At 35.1% G+C, this 20,671-nt stretch overlaps 1 protein-coding gene across 2 annotated transcripts in view; it reads left to right on the top strand.

Moving 5' to 3' along the window:
- Positions 1–20,671, top strand: part of CNTN5 (contactin 5) — a 1,210,258-nt gene that overhangs the window by 1,056,839 nt on the left and 132,748 nt on the right. For both annotated transcript variants that reach the window (XM_003129801.6, XM_021102337.1), the window contains exons 14-15: positions 7,298–7,425; positions 10,922–11,097. In XM_003129801.6, the coding sequence (XP_003129849.3) occupies positions 7,298–7,425; positions 10,922–11,097 (304 nt within the window). The remainder of the gene's footprint in view (positions 1–7,297; positions 7,426–10,921; positions 11,098–20,671) is intronic.

The raw sequence follows: 20,671 nt of genomic DNA on the forward strand, positions 1-20,671 counted from the left end.
TACCTCTTTCAGGCCTCAGCTTAGATATCATTTTCTCCAGAAAAGCATGTCTCCATTAGAACTATCTCCTTTAATTATAATTATATGTATATTTGTTTTTCCTATTAAAAGGATGATCATTTCACTACCAAGGTATAGGTAGACTTTTAAGTTTCTTTAAGTTTTTTTAAGCAGATAATCTGAATGCCCCATATCTGTTTAAAATTTTTAATTTATAGTTTAAAATCTTCACACAAAGAAAACTCCAGGGCTTGATACCTTTACAGAAAAATTCTATCAAAAATTTAAGGAATAATGATTTGCACAAATTTAGAGATTTGAAGAAGAGGGATACTTCCCAGTTCTCTCTACAATACCAGAAATACTCTGAAAACAAAACCAGACAAAATTATTAAAAGAAAGTAAAATTATACATCAATATCTCTTAAGAACAGAAATGCAAAATTCTTGACAAAGAAGAATAAAGTGAGAGGAATTACTCTTCCAATATTAAGGATTATTACATAGCTATGATAATGTGGTATTGGTTGAGGGACAGACATATAGACTACTGAAACAGATGCATGCAAATATACTCAATTACCTTGTGACAAAAGGAAAATTCAATTCAGTAAAGAAAGGATAGCTTTTTCATAAATGGTGCTAGGGCCATGGACATCTTGAGGCAGGAACAGAAACAAAAAAAAGTCCCTTCAAACTAAGTATCATTTATATATATATATATATATATATATCATTAACCATCAGAGAAATGCAAGCTAAAACCACAAGGAGACATTAATATATACCTAACAAAATGGCTTTTAAAAAAGTAACACACGGGAGTTCCCATCATGGCGCAGCAGAAACAATCCTACTAGGAACCATGAGGTTGCAGGTTCGATCCCTGGCCTTGCTCAGTGGGTTCAGGATCTGGCGTTGCCATCAGCTGTGGTGTAGGTTGCAGTTGCAGCTCGGATCTGGCATTGCTGTGGCTGTGGTGTAGGCCGGCAGCAACAGCGCCGATTATACCCCTAGCCTAGGAACCTCCATATGCCGCGGGTGCAACCCTAAAAAGACGAAAAGACCGGAGTTCCCGTCGTGGCGCAGTGGTTAACGAATCCGACTAGGAACCATGAGGTTGCGGGTTCGATCCCTGCCCTATGCTCAGTGGGTTAACGATCCGGCGTTGCCGTGAGCTGTGGTGTAGGTTGCAGACGCGGCTAGGATCCTGCGTTGCTGTGGCTCTGGTGTAGGCCAGTGGCTACAGCTCCGATTCAACCCCTAGCCTGGGAACCTCCATATGCCGCAGGAGCGGCCCAAGAAATAGCAACAACAACGACAAAAAAAAAAAAAAAAAAAAAGACGAAAAGACCAAAAAAAAAGTAACAACACCCAGTGCTAGCGAGGATATGGACAAAGTGGATCATTCATTCATTTATTCATTCATAGTATGAATGCAAAATGATACATTCTGGAAAATGGGTTGGCAGTTTCTTATAAAACTATATCTGCAACTACTATATGACTGATCGGTTATACTCTTGGGCATTTATCCCAAATGAAAGATGTTCATGCACAAGCCTGTACAGGAGTGATCATAGAATTTTATTTGTAATAATATCAAAAATTAGAATCAGCCCAGGTGTCCTTCATTAGAGGAATGGTTAAACAAACTGTGGTATGTATATATCATGGAATATTGGTCAGCAATAAAAAGAAATAAACTACTGATACACACAACAATTTGGATGAATCTCCAGGGAATTAAGCTGAAAGAGTGAAAAAGCCAGTTCCCAATAGTTACATATTATAAGATTTCGTTTATGTAACACTTTTGAAAGGAAAAAACTATAAACAGAGGGCAAAGTAGTGGTTACCAGGAATGAGGAACTAGGGGGTAGAGATGCTGGTGGTGGTATGGGATGAAGGTAGATATGGCTGTGAAAGGAAAGGCGAGTTTTGTGGTGTTAGAAATGTTCAGTATCTTGACTGTGGTGGTGGATACACGAACACAAAATGAAAACATTGTTTAGAACTTAAAACACACACAAATGAATAATTTAAAACCGGGAATATCTAAATATGATTAATGGATTGAATTAATATCAATATCCTGGATGTATTATTATACTCTAATTTTTCAAAATGTTACCATTGGAGATACTGAAAAAAGTTTACAGAGGCTCTCTCTGTATTATTTCTTAAAACTGCACGATTCTCTATAATTGTCAAAATACTTCATATAAATAAATACATTGATTAATTTAAAATAGTACTCTAGCATCAAAAATACAAGGATAAATCTGACAAAAGATATCTAAAACCTGTTGACTGATAACTACAAAATATTGCTTAGAGGAATTTTAAAAACCTAAATAAAATGAGATGCATCATGTTCATCTTCGTGGATTGTAAAGCAGTATTATTAACATGTTAATTTTTCTACAAATTGAGCTGTGGTTTCACTGAAATTCCAATTGAAATCATAGTCAGCTTTTCAAAATTGACGAGCTAATTGCAAAATTCATATGCAAATGCAAAGATATAAAACAGCTTTGAAAAAGAGCAAAGTAGAAGGAATTAACCAACTTACCTGACTTTAAGATATATCATAATGCTATAGTAATCAAGACAGTGTGGTTTTGGCATGAAGATAGATAAGTAGATCAAGGGAACAGCAAAGAGAGTTAAGTGGTTGACCTACAAATATATGGCCAGTTGATTTCTGACAATGATGAAAAGGCCATGGAGAAAAGAAAGTCTTTTCCAAATGATAGCATGGAACAACTGGCTAATCATACACTAAATAAATAAACAGATTTACACTTCATAGTGTAAACAAAAAGTAACTCAAAATGAATCATAGAAATAAACATGAAGCTTAAAACTATAAAATTTCTAAAAGAAAACAGAAAAATTTTGTGATCTTTGGTTAGGTAAACATTGCTTAGTACAAATAATAAAAGCATAAATTAAATTGGACTTCATCAACCAAGAACTTCTACTGTTGGAAAAATGCTAAGGCATGCCAGAATCTGTTCAAAAATATTTTCTAATCTCATACCTGCAAAATGAGTTATATCTAGAATATAAAAAGACCTCAAACCTCAATAACAACTCAAAAAAACTGGTAAAATATTCAAACACTCTCTTCACCCAAGAAGATACACTGATGGAAAATAAGCAAATGTAAAGCTGCTCGACATCTTAGTCATTAGGGAAATGGAACCTAAAACAGCAATGAGATTCTAGTATCTACTTATGATAATAGCTAAAATTTAAAAATTGAGCATATCAAGTTTTGTAATAACTGTCACACAGGGCTGCTAGAAATGTAAAGTGGTACAAACATGTTGAAACAGTATGGCAGCTTCTTAAAAAGTTAAGCACTGAACATAAACCAGATGATGTAGTCATTGCAGGTCTAAGTATTTATCCAAAATAAATACAGAAGCAAAAAAAAGGCATGTATCCATAAAAATATATATACAAATGTTCATAGCAGCTTTCTAGGTAATACCCACAGTGCTAATGGTTTCATGACTGCATCTATAGTAAGAAGTTTTCAAAGTGTACACTTTAAATATGTGAGCTTATTATAAGCCCATTATACATTAATGAAGCTGTTGAAAAAAATTGCCCTAAAACAAAGATCAGATTGTTTTCTTAGCATACCAGATCCTGCATGATCTTGCTCTCTATCTATCTATCTTTCCAGTCTCACCTCAGGCCACTTCCTGCTCCCCCTTTACATCTGCCATCATAATTGGCCATTTGGTTCTCCAAAGTTTTGTGATCTTTCCCATCACTGCAGAGGCAAATCTCATTCCCTCTGCTTTCCCACACTTTGCCTAGTTAACTCTCATCCCTCAGTTCTCAGCTCAATACTTTCCTCACAAAAGATTCATCAAACACCCGAAATAGTTAAGATTTTCATAGTGAGAACTTTCTCTAGCATGCTCTTACTTTTTCTTTTTTAAAATTTGTCACAAATTTTATTTCAGTTTTTGAGTAGATTTTCAACAAATGTCCACACACACCACAAAAATACAGTAATTTACATACATTTTTAAGTTAATACTTTTAAAGAACAAGTTAGATATAATTATGACCATTTTGCATATGAGGAAAGAGATTAACATTACTCAACACCAACGATTTGAGCCCAACCCTCTATAATTTAAAGCACATCATCTTAATTAGTAATGAGTAATTCTATGATATGATATCCACTATGATATGATGCCAGAATCAGGAAGTCAGAGCATGAGCTCTGTATATTAAAGCTGCAGGTATACAGATAAGCACTTAAGAAAATCTAGGTTATATTGTCTGATGCATAAGCACACTGCCTTCCTAGGTAAAGTATGGTGCAGAGTAGGTTACCAAGGCAGAGAGCCAATAATTAAGGGCTAGATAAGAACCATGACACCTCAAGGTCTAGGCAGAACTCCTGGAGAAGTTTAGAGACCAGAATAGGATAATTATTTTTTTGATACTGAGTGCTGAATGTTGGTTTGCATTTCTCAAGTTTCCCCTTGTCCACAACAGACCTTCACCTTACCACCTCACTCCACGTTCAAGGACATCTCAGAAGAATTAATCTCTAAATCTGAAGATTCCAAATGTAGGAGTCACATAGTAATAGCATAGGGGAGAAGATAAATAAAGAGGCTGGATATTGCAAAGAAATATTAATTCAGTATTCAATTATCTACATATTTATGTTTGCAATAGCCACACATTATAATGTCAATTGCATTCATTGTTTATTGTATTTCTTTTCTTTCTTTTTTTTTTTTTTTTAGGGCTGCACTTGTGGCATATTTCTTCTTTTCTAAATTAAAAAATAGCTTATCTGATAAGGATTTGCAATTTGAATCAGTAGACGGCTTTTGGTTAAAGGACAATGCCATTTGAAGTATAAAAATCATCCTGGAATTCAAAATTCCTCATACTCCAAGTGGCTCAGTGGCCTAAAGTACAGGAGCATTCATAAACTGTCTTTAAAAGGAGAATATAATATATTGCCTCCTGTCAGTAAGAAAAGATGTATCTTAAATCAAGAGCTGAAATACTGCCAGAATCTAAGATACATGTATTTCTTTAAAGGAGGTAAATTTTTAAGCCAAACTTCTCACTTGCTAGATTAGAATTTACACCAGTTAGTAAAATCTAGACATTTTCAAGATATTTATAATCTGCACAAATTGTAGTAATTTAGCTGTATTTCAATGAAGTTTGTCATTCTCACAAGAGAATGCCTACTTGTTTATAAAAAGTATAATTTTTGCTTTCAGATATATCTTTTTATAGCATGTGTATCATCAGGATGAAATGGAATAAATACACTTTATTCCATTTTTATGGAAACACCAGTATCTAAAAATGAACAGAATTTTTTATTGACCATCTTGAATAGATTATATAACTTTAAAGAGCACTGTGTTTTCCAAATGTCTCATTATTATCCTTCCTAGACATAAGCTGCAGTCAAATTCTCTATGCCTAGTTTGGCTTGCTTCTAAATTTGTCTCCCTTCTCACACATCGTAAATCAAATTTGGTTCATACTGAAAAGATCATGATGTTTTTAAAGTGGTTTCTTTGTTGATGGCAAAATTTAAATACAAATTAATAAGCAATATTCAGCAGCGTTGAGTCTAATATAGTTGTAAAAATCTTAATGCTGTCCATAGCTGTCAGTTCTAGACTGATTTGCAAAATTTAATACACATTTTAAAATAATGTAAAGGATGTTGACTAAACAGATTTAGCCATTATTCTTGTGTCTTATGATAGAGTCACAGTTTCCTTGGTCCCTGTCCCGCCCTGGCAAAGCATTAGAACAGTGGATGCTTTACAAATTTATTGAAACAACAGTACTTTTTGAGAGAGAGAGAGAACTCACAAGTGCACAGGTTAAAAAGAGGGCCTGACTCACTCTGCAATTGTCTTTATATCCCATAGTGCAGACCTGAGTGGAGACCCAACCTCTCCTGCCCCATCCCCCATGAGGTGCATGAGCGCTGTGTGTTGTTTGATATTGTATGGAGCATATTTGATCTTCTCATTGGTCTTGGGCAAGATACCTTATTTGCATGGGGAACGGGTTATATAGAGACAAGGTGAGGAATGAGCGACATTCCTTCTCTAGTGGGAGTAAGCAGCTCAGGCTGGTCAAGGTGAAGGAAGGGGCATTACAATAAGACACGGCCAGAGGCTTTTGGGTTTAAGCTCCTTGAAGGGGACTTGAAGCCTATAACATTAATATTTTAATATTATCATGTTGCCATGAAATAAACTATTCTTTTCAGGACTAGGAGGATCCAATTTTAGGGTTTTAAGTTCAATGGGATCACTGGTTTTCTACCAAAATCAGAATAAACTGTTACTTCTTCCTTCCTAAAAAAAGTCAATCTAAATTCTAGTAGCATATCAAATAAAGCCATAACAGCCATTTCTATTATGTCTCAGATTGCTTCAGTAGGTTGACACACTGGTGAAATAATAGGTTATATTTGAGGAGCCTAAGAACAAAAATTCTAATTAAATTTGAAATCCGCATAGTTCTGGAATGATGAATATACAAGAGAATATGGTAATCCTGAATGTCAACCTCATTTTCACTGAACTTCTAAAAATTTTTAATAACACTTTAATTTTTCACCTCCATAGACGTCTCAATGTCTGCTTTTAACAAAGTTCTCCAAAAAGCTCAAATGCAAACTCAGACTTCACATTTTTATGTTTAAAAAGTGCAGTGTGAGCAGCCCAGGTTTCAGGTATCAGGTTTCATTTTCATGCCCTTGCTGCATGGGCTACACTGTAGAAAAACTACCATAAATCATCTTGAGGCCATATGCAATTAATTTTGTGTTCTATACTTGTCCTTCTGTGTGTTTTTATGCTGTTTCTTTTTATGTTTGATTTTTGAGGTCACTCATGGTTTGAGGTGAAATACCCAAGCTTAATATTAAAATATTGCTGGGTGATACTATAGTATAAGTTTTAATAACCAAATTCAGGGTCACCTTTTTTCCACAAGTTTTAAAATTCATTGTCATAAAAGTGTCAAAAGAAAAATAACTTGTAACTCCTTAACCCTTTTAAATCTAACAAGATATTAAGTGGGTTTATTGCATAATTTCTTGAAGGGCAAAACATTTCTACTATCACTACGTATTTTCACAGTGATCCTTTATCTTATTTATTATTACCTTGGAAGTGGTTTCAGATTTCATCAGAGTTTCTTACCACTTAGCTGATATGCTGTAAAACAGGGGGAAAAAAAAAACCTTTTTAATAATTTTCAGAATAGCTATTCTTCCAGACGGGAGTCTGCGGATCCTAAATGCTTCTAAATCAGATGAGGGAAAGTACGTTTGCCAAGGGGAAAATGTCTTTGGTTCTGCTGAAATCATAGCTTCAATATCTGTAAAAGGTAAGAAAATGTGGCTGATTTATAAAGCACAGTTTCATGGCCTTATCAGAAAGTGTAGAAATAATGTGCATGCATGTATGTTTGCATGTATGTGTGTGCATGCTCCTGTTGATAAAATGCATTGTAAACATAAAACCAGCACAGCCAGATTGTCCCTTTCCATTATTTAAGGAACTATGAAGGAAGGAATACCTCATCTTGTTGGTAGACATTTAAATATTTCACTCTGAACAAAACAGAGGAGTGGATAAAGAAAGCTTTCTGAAGTTTTAATTGGGGGTCTCAAAATTTAAAGCTATGCCAAGAATATAACAATGTTTTCTTATGGTTGCCAAAGGAAGGGGAGGGAGTGGGATGGACTGGGAGTTTGGGATTAGTAGATGTAAACTATGACATTTAGAATGGATAAGCAATGAGGTCCTGTTGTATAGCCCAGTGAACTACATCCAATCTCCTGAGACAGACCATGATAGAAGATAATGTGAGAAAAAGAATGTATGTATGTATAACTGGGTCACTTTGCCATATAGAAGAAATTGACAGAACTTTGTAAATCAATTATAGTAAAACATTTAAAAAAAAAGTTATCTTCTTGGGAGTTCCCTTTGTGGCTCTGAGGTTAATGAACCCGACTGAGATACATGAGGATATGGATTTGATCCCTGGCCTTGTTCAGTGGGTTAAGGATCCAGAGTTGCTGTGAGCTGTGGTGTAGGTCGCAGATGAGGCTCAGATCCTGCGTTGCTGTGGCTGTGGTGCAGCTGCAGCTGTGGCTCCAATTTGACCCCTAGCCTGGGTATTTCCATATACCATGAGTGTGGCCCTAAAAGGCAAAAAAAAAAGTTCTTAAAATTAATTTTAGCATCAATCAGTAGTATTCCTTTGTCACCACTTTGACTGGGATTTGAGGCAATGAGGAGTAGCAGAGGGAGGACATGAACGTGTGGTGTTGGAATATACATTAGATGAACTGAAAGCAGAGCTATTCTTTGATGTCTGCATCAACAGAATTTTTTATAGATGGTCATCTTTTTATATATTATAAATATTGCTGCTTAAATGTATCCATTAGTTTTCTAGTTCTAAAATTTATTCCAAGTCTAGAGCCGCCTTTTGAGACTACCTGTCATTATTCATACAAAGAGAATCTCCTATCTTTGGCAGTCTCTTCACTTGGCAAAGGAATATTTTGTACAATTGAAGTATATCACTATTTTTTTCCACTTATGCATGTAGTATATAATGAATCATACTTTGGCCACAAAAAAATATAGAAGTGCTAATTTTTCTCTTTCTTTAGAAATAGAAATGTGGATTCCCACTGTGGCACAGTGGGTTAAGAATCTGACTGCAGCAGCTCAGGCTGCTGTAGAGGCCTGGGTTTGGTCTCCAGCTGGACACAGTTGGTTAAAGGATCAGGCATTGCTGCAGATGCAGCATAAGTTGCAGCTATGGCTCTGATTCAGTTCCTGGCCTGGAAATTTTCATATGCCAAAGATGCAGCCATAAAAATAAAATAAAATAATTAAAATTTTAAAAAAGAAATAGAAATGTAATTAAAATAGCTAGCACGATGATATTTTAGAAAAGAGGCAAAGATCCATGGAAGGAAGGAACATAATTTTTAAAATGTCTTCACTTATACATAAACTGGAATCCAACTCAGTCTTTTAGTCCAGGTCTTATTCCTTGTGTGTGCTTATTAAACTACCTTTTTCATAATGAGGCAATGCTGGAGCTACAGACTTTAAATAATAATAATAACACAAAAAGTTCTCTATTAATCACGAGTTAAATGGAACATTTAGTTACTCAGACCATTCCAAGTTTCAGCTGCAGTATGCTGTGATTACCTGTCTTCTCTGATAAAGCCAGAATTTAGAATCCCACCCAGAATATCTGACTTCCAAAATGTTAGTATTTACAGTGGCAGTTCTTTCCTGGTATCACTCTTTTTCCTCCCAGAGACTGCTTAGAAGGATGAGGCATATTCAAGGATCTTAATCAGTGGTTAACAATGGTGCTTTATCAGACTATGCTATTGCCAAGAATAGAGCTGAAAGAGAAAAATTAGAAAATTAGGTTAATTATTAATCATTTGTGTCAGTCTTCTTGAGCTGTCTACAATCAGGAATCTTAATTAGGAAAAAAAGACAAAATCAGGAGTTCCTGTTGTGGCTCAGTGGTTAATGAATCCGACCAGGAACCATGAGGTTGCGGGTTCGGTCCCTGGCCTCACTCAGTGGGTTAAGGATCCAGTGTTGCCATGAGCTGTGGTGTAGGTTGCAGACGCGGCTCAGATCCTAAGTTACTGTGGCTCTGGCATAGGCCAGTGGCTACAGCTCGATTAGACCCCTAGTCTGGGAACTTCCATATGCCGGGGGAGCAGCCCTAGAAAAGGCAAAAGACAGGGAAAAAAAAAAAAAAAAAAGACAAAACGAAGTTCTGTCTCCATCACCTCCCTACTTTATTTAAAAAAATAAATGTGCGTTCCCATTGTGGCTCAGCAGTAGCAAACCAGACTAGTATCCATGAGGATGCGGTTCGATCGCTGGCCTTGCTCTGCGGGTTAAGTATCAGTCAGGCATTGCCGTGAGCTGAGGTGTAGGCTGGCAGCTGCAGCTAGCTCTGATTAGACCCCTGGCCTGAGAACTTCTATATGCCGCAGGTGCAGCCCTAAAAAGCAAAAAAGAAAAAAATTGAATTGCAGTTATTTGATCATTAGCTTACATTAGCTAAAATAACCCTTAGGTGTACAGTTGGTATTAGGTTAAAAATTACTCTAAACCCAATAAAAATGTATCTTTTCTTTTAATTTAACTGAGTAAAATATTTTTCTCAAAAAACTTCTCTATCCAACATTTTGCTTTTTTTTTTTTTTTTTTTTTTAAGATATGGAAGGACCCACAATCTATCAAAGGTCATACTTTATAATCAGCCAGAAGTGCCTCTTCTTTTCCTTCTGTGCTTATAAGGAAGATTTGTAAACTATAAAGTAAATATAAGGTGGTACAGTAGTGGTATTTAATTTTATCTCTGTTATTGAAGGGAGGTACTTCGTGTAACCTTTAAAGAAGTGCAGTCACTTGAATTATTCCTCCTTCTATATGAAGCATTTTTTATTGTGAAAATCCTTTTATTTATACTTGATGATCCTTGAAGTTGGACAGGGAGGCTACGGCTTGGCTTCTTTTCTCTAATGTTCCTCCTTCCAGAATGCCAAATACCGTTTCTAGTTAGGTAGTCTTTCCTCTTTTCCATCCAAGCTGACTGCTTAGGAACAGGGACTTTTAAATCATCAGCCCCCTACAAATGCATAGTAAAATACCCTAGCATACAAAGGGTCATATATCAATTAATAATAGTTTATTAAAAGATGTGTATCTGGAGCAACTATATTCCATAGATACCTTGTTTAAGTTTTTCTCTATTATTTAAAATACAAAATTCAGGGAAATACTGTGTTATGTTAATTAATGTATCTTTATTTCTATAGAACCTACAAGAATAGAACTTACACCTAAAAGAACAGAGTTGACGGTGGGAGAAAGCATCGTCCTTAATTGCAAAGCAATTCACGATGCTAGCTTGGATGTCACTTTCTACTGGACACTAAAAGGACAGCCTATCGATTTCCAGAAGGAAGGTGGACATTTTGAAAGCATCAGGGCCGTAAGTCAATGCAATTTTATTCTTTTAGTAATGATAATTTTAGAAATATAGCCTCAAATGTAAAAATTTCTTATCTATGGGATGTTAAGGAAAAATAGGAAAAGAATCAAACTGATTTAAACTACTTTATTTCATGATTTTATGTTATGTCAGACAAAAAGTAATACTTATTTAAACCTCCCTAGTAAGAAATTAGGACTACTTCAGTATGCAAATCTGGTTTCTTTGCCATTTTTATTTATTTGATTACTATTCTTAATATTTACACTTTACTTCTTAAAATGTATGTGATTTCATATACTGTCTAGTGTTATTTAAAGCATTCTTAGTAATTATGAATGCAATAAATACATGAAATAAGCTGCCTGTCCTTATCCTGAAGAAATAGTAATTCTTGGAGATTCTTTAATCTCTCATAGGCTACAGAGTTTAGACATCAAACCCAAAGTCAGAAATGCACATTAGCTGTAGATAAGCATTCACAGACATGCTCATTTCTCCTTTGCTAAATCTTTCCTTATAATATCTTCTTTTATACTATATATTTATGTGACAATCAACTAAATTGAGTAAGAAATCTTTTGAACCAAACCCTGTAGTATCATGACAGTGTCTTAACTCAACAGAGAAGTGAAAAAAAAAAATCTTTTCTGCCCATTGGCTTAAGACATAAAAGAATTAACATAATGACAGAGAGGGAGAGAGAAAGATGGATGGAACTAGGGTGACAGAAAGATTTTGGCTGGAATATCCCCTCTATATTGGTTAAAGAGATGGATTTAGATGAAATGTATGCCTACAGTCCAATTTAATATGCTGCCACATAGTTATTAATACCAGTTTATTCTTCTCTAAGCACTTTAGGAAGCACTAGAAAACCACAGCTATAATAAGCCGAAACATATAAAACTCAGTTTAGATTGAATTTTATTTTAAAGGTAATGTGATACAGAAGAAAAAGTCCTCAACCCAAAGTCAGGAATTTTCTGGATCAGGTCCTAGCTCAAGGCTTGATCAGCTGTATAACAAAAAGCCAGTTACTTGACTTGCCTGGGCATTAATCTCATAGAGAACTAAACTGAGGGAGTTGGACCAGATAATTTCTGAGATCCCCTCTCACTCTAGAATTCAATAAATTTATATTAGTAGAATAGTAAGGATGAACTCTGTTGCATTTGCCAATGTAACCAAAATCAAACGATTTCCTCTAAATTATTCCTTTTATCCTGACTTACTTTGCAGTTAATGAGAGACTATATAAGTAAGAAACAATTACCAATTGCATTGTTCAAATCTCATTAAATAAATTAATTTTAATTGTTAATGGTTATGGTATATACAAAATATTTAGATCAAGTGAAGTTAAACTTATTTTCCTCTAATTTGTAATTTTCCCTTTTTCTTTACTTTGGGGTGATTATTCCTTCAAGGCTGTGAATAAATTTTCTGCTATGAATGTCATAAAACAAAACCAGAAAAATATGATACAAAAATATTACATTTGAAAACAAAAAATTTATCATCAAAAATATATATTCTAAGGATTATTTGTAAACATTCATTTTGAGAGATCAGATGTATAAAGTAAAATATGTCTCAAATAAATTTTAGTTTTTCTTCATAGAAGCAGGCTCACTTTTTATTTTAAAATATCAATAGAGAAATTAACAGTCCTGGTAAAATTATATGAATTCTTGTTTTTGTCTCTTAGACATTACCACTTTAGTTTCATGTCATTCATTTGTATCAATAAGTACCTTTAATCCTTTTCATAGGTAGGCAGTTTCTAATACCTGCTATATCTCTCTTTACACATATGCTGCTCTTGCCCTTGAGAAGTACAAAATTGACTTCTTACTCCATGCAAACTCATATTGCTACAAGCCATTATAAATTAGGTTCAGTGTGTAGATGGTGATGATAAACTACAGAATAGAAGAATAAAGCAAATTATTATATGGAAAAGTGAGAAAAATATTTAGCTTTAAGGTCATATAGTATTTATCACTTTAGTATATTTAGAATAATAGAAATATGTTACTTTAAAATATTTGGAAGTTTCAAAACTGCAAAGTGTAAAATAAATTGTCTATTCCCTTTCTCCCAATTACTTCCAATACTGATTGAGACTTGGCTGGCTTCAAGAGAATCCCATTTTTTGAATTTGAAAAGACAGAAAAAGGAAAAACATTCCATCCCCATCCTGCTTTTCTCTTTGTGAAATAATATGTCAGAGAAAGAACATGTTTTAGAAGGAGGGATGGAAGTGTTATAAAGATGGAAAATTTGGGTCAGAACTCTGGACTTGTGGGTGCCTTTTGTCTGAAAGGCTAACTAAAGACTCTGGAATAAGAGGGGCTGGGCTGGGCTTAGAAGAGAGCCTCTGGGGCAATCTGGACCTTCCTTTGTGTTTTAAAGGCAAGCCACTGACCGTGACCTTAGGAGTATAGGCTGGCCCAGCAGAATAAGAAAGCCAAAAGGGATTTGGGACTTAAGTAGGAATACAGGCTTTAAACTGGAGCGCTCTCTAGATTAACTACCCTGAACCTAAACCGCCAGTGGGAGACTGAATGGGGGTAAATCTGAAGAGAAAAGGGGGTATATTTTTAAAGCACATTGTCATTATCACTGCATGGTGTCAAATGAGTCAACCAAATCTCTGAAAACAAAAACAAAAGGACACCAATGATGTTGATATATTCTATCTTGTAATGCCAAAATATAGCTTAATGAATTTCTCTACTTTTCAACTGGTTGTAGTGATGTCTTGTATATATAGCCACTGGTTTGTAAGCTTCAGGAAAATGCTTCTGTATAGTTTTTCTAACATCTATAGACAAGGTATACCTATGTTTTAAATAAAATAGTGCTTTTGGACTTCATTTCAAGAAAGTGAATAAATAAACATCAAGTTAAAGTAATGATAGCTTTGAAATCCATAATGAAAATGCTTCTATTTCTCTTGCCCTCTTTACTTGGCCATGTTTTACAGACCCAGCAATTTAACTGATTTGGAGTGAATCCATTACTGAAGCCTCTGTTAAAAGGGTCCAAGCAATCAATTAGTCTGTAAACATCTGATCCAATTGACCCAAATAACTTTTTTGGCAATGATATGAATTAACTGAAAGTGGCAAATTAGTGAGGCTATTCTTGAATTTTAATTTCAATTCAGTTCTACCAGCTAAGTGCTGTGGGGGATCCAAAGGAAAAAGACATGGCCCTTCACCCCTAAGAGAGCTCAATTTAAGGGGAGAGATGGCAGTGCAGGCTAGTGATCTGCTCTCACAGCACTATCAACAGGTAACTCTGTGCATGCAGCCAGCAGGAGGTTTTGTATTTGAACTGTACCTGAATAGGTACAATTTTGCCAGGTGGTTAGAAGGAGAAACTGCATTTTAGACAGAGTAAGCAAGTCAACCAAGGACAGAAAGGCAGAGCATTTAGAAAACATTGCAGGAATAGCAAGAAACCACAGATCCTGACAGCACAGTGAGGACATAGAGTAGAGGATAAGTCAATATTTGTTGAATACATTTAACGGAGAGCAGCAGAAGCCTCATTGTTGAAGGCACTGATCTCCTAGCCGTGGAATTAGGGTTGTATTTGGAATGAAATGGGAGCCTTGTGAAGAGCGTATGGACTTCATATTCACTGGCTGTGCAGAGGTTACAATGAGCAGTAGAGGAATCGACCATTGTAAGCTTTGGCCTTCAATAGCCACTCTGTTATTAAATGAAGCTCTTGTTGGGTGTTGGCACAATTGTGCATGTTAATTTAAAGTCTTCAAGAATGTCTTACTGCTCTCAGGGTGTCTGAATAGCACCTGAACATGGCCATGTAGCCCCAACTCTACAGTCTTAATGGAGGACTGTTGACAACCAGTTTCTCAGAGACTTGGAGTTTCTAAATATTCATTCAAGATGTAATTTAGTTTTAATCCTTATAAGGCATAAAGATCAATTACACTGAATATCATGGAAGCCCATAATTTGCTCCTTTTTTTTAGCAGAGAAAAAAAATCAAACGTTTGTCATCAGGAAGGTCAGAACAAGAATTGCCCTTTCCATAGTGAACTCTCTAAACACACTAAAATGCAACTAATGGGCAACCTAATCAAAGTGCACTATTTGAATGGGCTTTCACCTTTACCCAATTCTCCGGTTATAAAAATATACTCAAGAAAGCAGAGTAGGGATATTTGACCCCATTTTTAATGAGGAAACAGAAGCATAATACACTTCCAGGCCACATGAATACTAAATTGGGGTAGATATAATGTGGTTTTTAAACTGTATTATGTTGATTCTCCTTTATAAAGCTTACCCTCTCCACATTCATTGACCATTATGTGTTCAGCCCTTGTCTATAAACTATGGAAATAAAAATAAAAGAAAGATGTTGTTCTGGTCTTTAATAAATGTAAAAATGATATAGAACATAAAGTAATTCAACAAAAATATGGCCATAAAAATAATTGCTCATTTTTTATTACAAGCAAATATTTTTGGATATAAAAAAATAAAGAGATCAATGTTAATTTTTATATTGTAAAAAAAGTGATGAAAGGAATTAATTTAGTACCTATTATACTCCAAGCACTCAATATTATAAAATATAAAGTATATAACACAATAGCTCATCAATTTCTCATAACAGTCATATAAAGTAATATTATTTGGGAAGAAGTTGCCACCTGATCTAGACCTCAGAGGATCGGTAGAATTACAATAGGAAAAGAAGAAAGAGAAAGTCAGCCTTAGATGAGGAAAGATATTATCTCTCAGGATTGTGAGAGATCCTAGATATAAAATCCTGGAGTTTGTACTAGGTCAGTAGATGGATTCTCCATCAGTATCATCAGTGTCTACTGTAATCCTTTTAATGATGAGGAACTCAGTCCTCTAAGTAGCCCATTCCATTATCAACCATTATTGAGTCCAAGCTTATACTGCTAGCCTCACTGACAGGCCAGTACATCAAGAGACAAGGTGCTAGGGTAAGGAATAGCAACTTTATTCAGAAAGCTAGTAGACGGAGAAGATGGTGGAATAGTGTCCCAAAGAATAATCTTACCCAAGTTAGAATTCAGGCTTCTTTTATACTAAAAGGGAGACAGTGTGGCTATTTGTTGTAAACTTCTTGGTGCAGGAATCCATTGTTGCTAAAGTAGGTCTGGTTACAATGTTCCTGTAAATCTCCAACCAGACAAAGGTTGTTCTCTTTTCTGCAGCTTTTTATCTCTATATGAATGGAAAAGTGTTATTACCCTTAAAGGTCAGAGGCTTGAGAATGAGCTATCATGTCTATTTCAGGTTATAATCATCATTCTTTTTTTAAAAGTGAGAAGATAGATAGCATGACTAAGCACAGGCAACAGAGTACAAAGGTTAGAACTAAAGGATTAGATCCAAAAGGGAGTCAGGTTTGTTTTTTCCTTTTACACAACCAGATCTGAATATCAGAAAGTAGGAATAATTATGATAATCTGAAGACCAAGGATAGGAATCATAAGAGGTCATGCCTGATTCATCTCCTTGGTTTTTGAGGCGTATTAGATAGATTAAAAGGGGCCAGAATATAAACTCCTTAATGCTTTAAGGATTCTACATTGGCTGACAGTCCTAGCCTATGTCAGTCTTCTTATTATGGTTAGTTCTGTTCCTAGTTTATCTTTTTAGGAATTAGCTTCTATTTCCCAAAAAGTTAAAGTCTCAGAATAGAAGACAGTAAGTACCCAACTGGCACTCTTCTCTTTCCTGATGGATAAGTGTTAATGTTGTAAAAAATGAATGAAGTCATTGGATATGCTGCCAGGGCTTACGAAGGCAAAAGCTCTAAGACTTTAAGAGTGTCTGCTACATCCTCTTCATATTAGCAAGTGTAAGTCTTGGGGGCACTTCATAACTAATAAGAAAACGTACAAAAGGCAGAGGATCAACAGCTCTACTGAAAGTACAACTTCTCTTTGGCTCATTTTGTTTGCTAGTAATATTTGTACTGCCAGGTAGCATGGCCTCCTGGACCCCGAGCCCTGCCCCCTCCCTGCCTGGCAAAGGGCTTGTCCTTCCTCATCACTGGATTTCTTGCCTCCTGGATCTTTGTTTTACTCTGAAGTCTGATAATTCATCAAGTTTTTATACTCTGCTGTCATCTTTTGAGCACCACTTATTTGCTATATAAGAATTCCCTCTCAGTCTTTTTCACCTAATGTAACAAACTCAATCACATTGTCATCTTAATAAGGACAACCCACCAAAGCTTGGGGCCTGAAGAGAAGAGAGGTTACACTCAGAGGACTTAGAATTTTCAGATCATTCTAGGGAATCTATGCTCCCTGATTGGCTGTGTTAGAGAACATGCCTCTATCTACTCTCTTCTTAAAGGAGCAGTAGTTCCCATGGCAGGAAAGGATGCACAACTTTTTAGTATGTGTATGTTTCATGCAGTTATATGAACATGACCAAAAAAGACTTTTAAAATTTGTGATTCTGTAACATTTTTTATTAATGAAAGACACTAAACTATCAGATCCCTAAAGGCAGACACTAATCTGCCATTTTACTTTTGATTACTTTGTATGTCCATTCCACAGCCCCTTGTCAGTATTTGTTGATGAAAAAAATAAAAATAAAAATTATATAAAGCATTTTCTCAGCAGAGCAAACTGCTGCATCATTTCATACCTTTTAATAGAATTAAATACTGGGAAAATTCTGCCAAAATCTGTTTCTATCACAGAATAGTTTATTTTCTTGCTTTTTTTTTTTTTTTACTTTTGTACACAAAATTGGACATTTACTTTAGCACAGTTTGAAGGTGAATAAAAGATGACTGCATCCTATCATTGAGACGCCCTTCCTTCGTTTTTTGGGTTTGCATCTAAGCAATCTGTTCACCACAATACCCTGCCATGATCATGGCTGGGTGGTAACACCGTGTTTATTATCCACCTTCATTTTTAAAGGACAGGTTTTAGCCATCTGACACTGGCTTCATTTTGTTCATTGAAATGTAGTCCACCAAAGCAAACCTTCTGGTACTATGGTGAAGATACAAGGCGTCTTTTTTCATGTAGCAGTTCTGTTTTTGGCAGTTATTTTATCTTTGTGATACATTTACACAGCATTATGGGTAATATAAATAAAAGTAACTAGTTTCTCTACAATGTGCTGCAAGGGGGGAGTTGTTTCTCTTTTTAAAGAGAGAGAGGGGGAAATAAAGCTTCTTTGAGAGAAAGGCAATTTTAATGTTGGCCATGTTGAGAAAAAATTAGATCAATAGCCTATATTCTGTGTTCTCTAAGAGGATGAAAGTACCATACTTCCCAGAGATTGTCATCAGGTCCAGCTGGGATCTTTTAGGTTACTGGAGTGGGAAAAGTGGGAAAAGAGAAATAGAAAACACTCCTTTCCCTATTAACAGAATTTGTTTTCCTAGATGGTAAACTCCAGATATTAAATATGTTTTTAGCTCACTGATTCCAGAGATGAAGTGCTTACATGTCTAGAATACATATTTTTTTTTCCCGTGTGGAGGTTTTATTTTTCTCTAAATTGTTTTTCCACTTCATGCATATACTAATTCGGACTGGACTCCTATACTGCAGCATTCCTCTTGGGTTGGTTGTGTTAAATTATCAAAGGATAAATTTAATCTGGAATGAGATACTTGTGTCTTTGGAAATGAGAACATTGGTAGGCTCCAGTAGGTTTTTGGAGCCATTGTTTCTAACGTTGACCATGAAGCCTATCTGATTTATTTCAGTAGTATTCATTAAACCAAATTCTTACCTAATTTGAAGTCATTTTCAACAGTGAATTACTTATTTATTAGACTTTTCAATATGTGTAACAAACTTCTAATACAAATTTTCACGCAAAATAACCTTTGGAATAATATTTGGAATATTTTGAGTTTCAGTAACTTGAACATTTGATACTTTACTAATTCATTTTTTCATTCTAAACTGTTTAGTCTATGTATATTAATAAATATTTTTTGCTCTCTCATGAAAACAAATCTTTGTCAGATTCGGACAGGCAGGTAGTTCTAGAGCTGAGGTTCATTGATCATTTTTCAATGTACAATTACAGGATAATTAATGAAAATTTAGAGTAATAATGAATATTTATAATGGAAATTCTGAACTGAAACTCAAAATATTCCAAACATTATTCTGCTTTCTTCATAGTCCTTTTGTCATGACTGCACCACAGTTAAATACCCTCTCTGCTCAACTCTGCTTTCTTCATAGTTCCCATAAATGCTCATCCCAGTGGCATTCCCCAATAGTCTCTCCATCTCAGAGTCTGCTCCTCTGAAACCCTGACCCAAGACAGCTGTGAAGGCAAATGCCATCACCAAGAAAGTGCTTGAATCAGATAGGAATAATAATAATAAAAAGTAATAATAATTATCATCCATTGATGCCTACTAAATAGCTGGCAACGGGGAGTTCCTACTGTAGCTCAGAGAAAAAGAATCCTAACAGTATCCATGAGGATGCAGGTATGATCCCTGGCCTCGCTCTGTGGGTTAAGAATCTGGCGTTGCTGTGAGCTCTGGTGTAGGTCGTAGATGCAGCTCAGATATAGTGTTGTTGTGGATGTGGCGTAAGCTGGCAGCTGTAACTCTGATTCTACCCCTAGCTTGGGAACTTCCATATACTGAGGGTGCAGCCCTAAAAAAATAGCTGGCAACATGCTAAATTTTTCAACTGTTATTTCTTCTTCTTCCCATGCATATCCTATCATGTATTAATTGCTTTTTTTTTTCATTTGGGGTTTTTGGTTTTGATAGAAAAAAAAGAAATTCTGAAAAGTAAATAACTTTTTGAAATTTAAATAATTGTTGTATAGGAGAGTTATTATTCAAATTAATTCTGAACTGAACTCCAATGCAACACACTACTCCCATATGTTTTGTCAAACCTAGAGCATATCTGCAGCTATTTGGGAAGGTAATATTTTAAACTTCCTTTTTTCTCAATTAGTTTAACATTAAATTTTATCATCTTGGGAATAACATAGATAAATATCCTTTATCTGTTTTAGAATTTTGGGATCAATTATTCTTATTGCTGCTAAGATTTTCATATATTCATCTAAATTCACTAACTCCTAAGTTTATGATTATGTGGTTACATTTATACTATACAAGTTCTAATATTTGTAAACTTTACTATCATGAGTAATCTTCTATTTTTTTGCCAAAAATGTTTCTGTTTTATATGTATATATATATATATATATACACACACACATATGTAAATGTGTATATATATATATTTAAAGGCAAACCTACAAATCAGACTCTTCAATGTTTAGTTAATCACTTTAGAATAAACTTGAAACAGTTTGATTATCTGATGAAGACCTAGGCTAAAATATATACAAAAATTTCATGTCATGAAGAGAAACTTTGACCTTCCTGATTCACATATTTATTTCATTTGATTCCCACAATGTTGCAAGTCAGACGAATTATATATACACGAAGAAACTGAGCCCAGGAAGAACGACAGGTGAAGGGCCTCACTACGGAGGTTCTGAGCACCACAAATACTTATGTG

Source organism: Sus scrofa, chromosome 9, assembly GCF_000003025.6.
Source record: "Sus scrofa isolate TJ Tabasco breed Duroc chromosome 9, Sscrofa11.1, whole genome shotgun sequence".
NCBI classification, from domain to species: Eukaryota; Metazoa; Chordata; class Mammalia; order Artiodactyla; family Suidae; genus Sus; species Sus scrofa.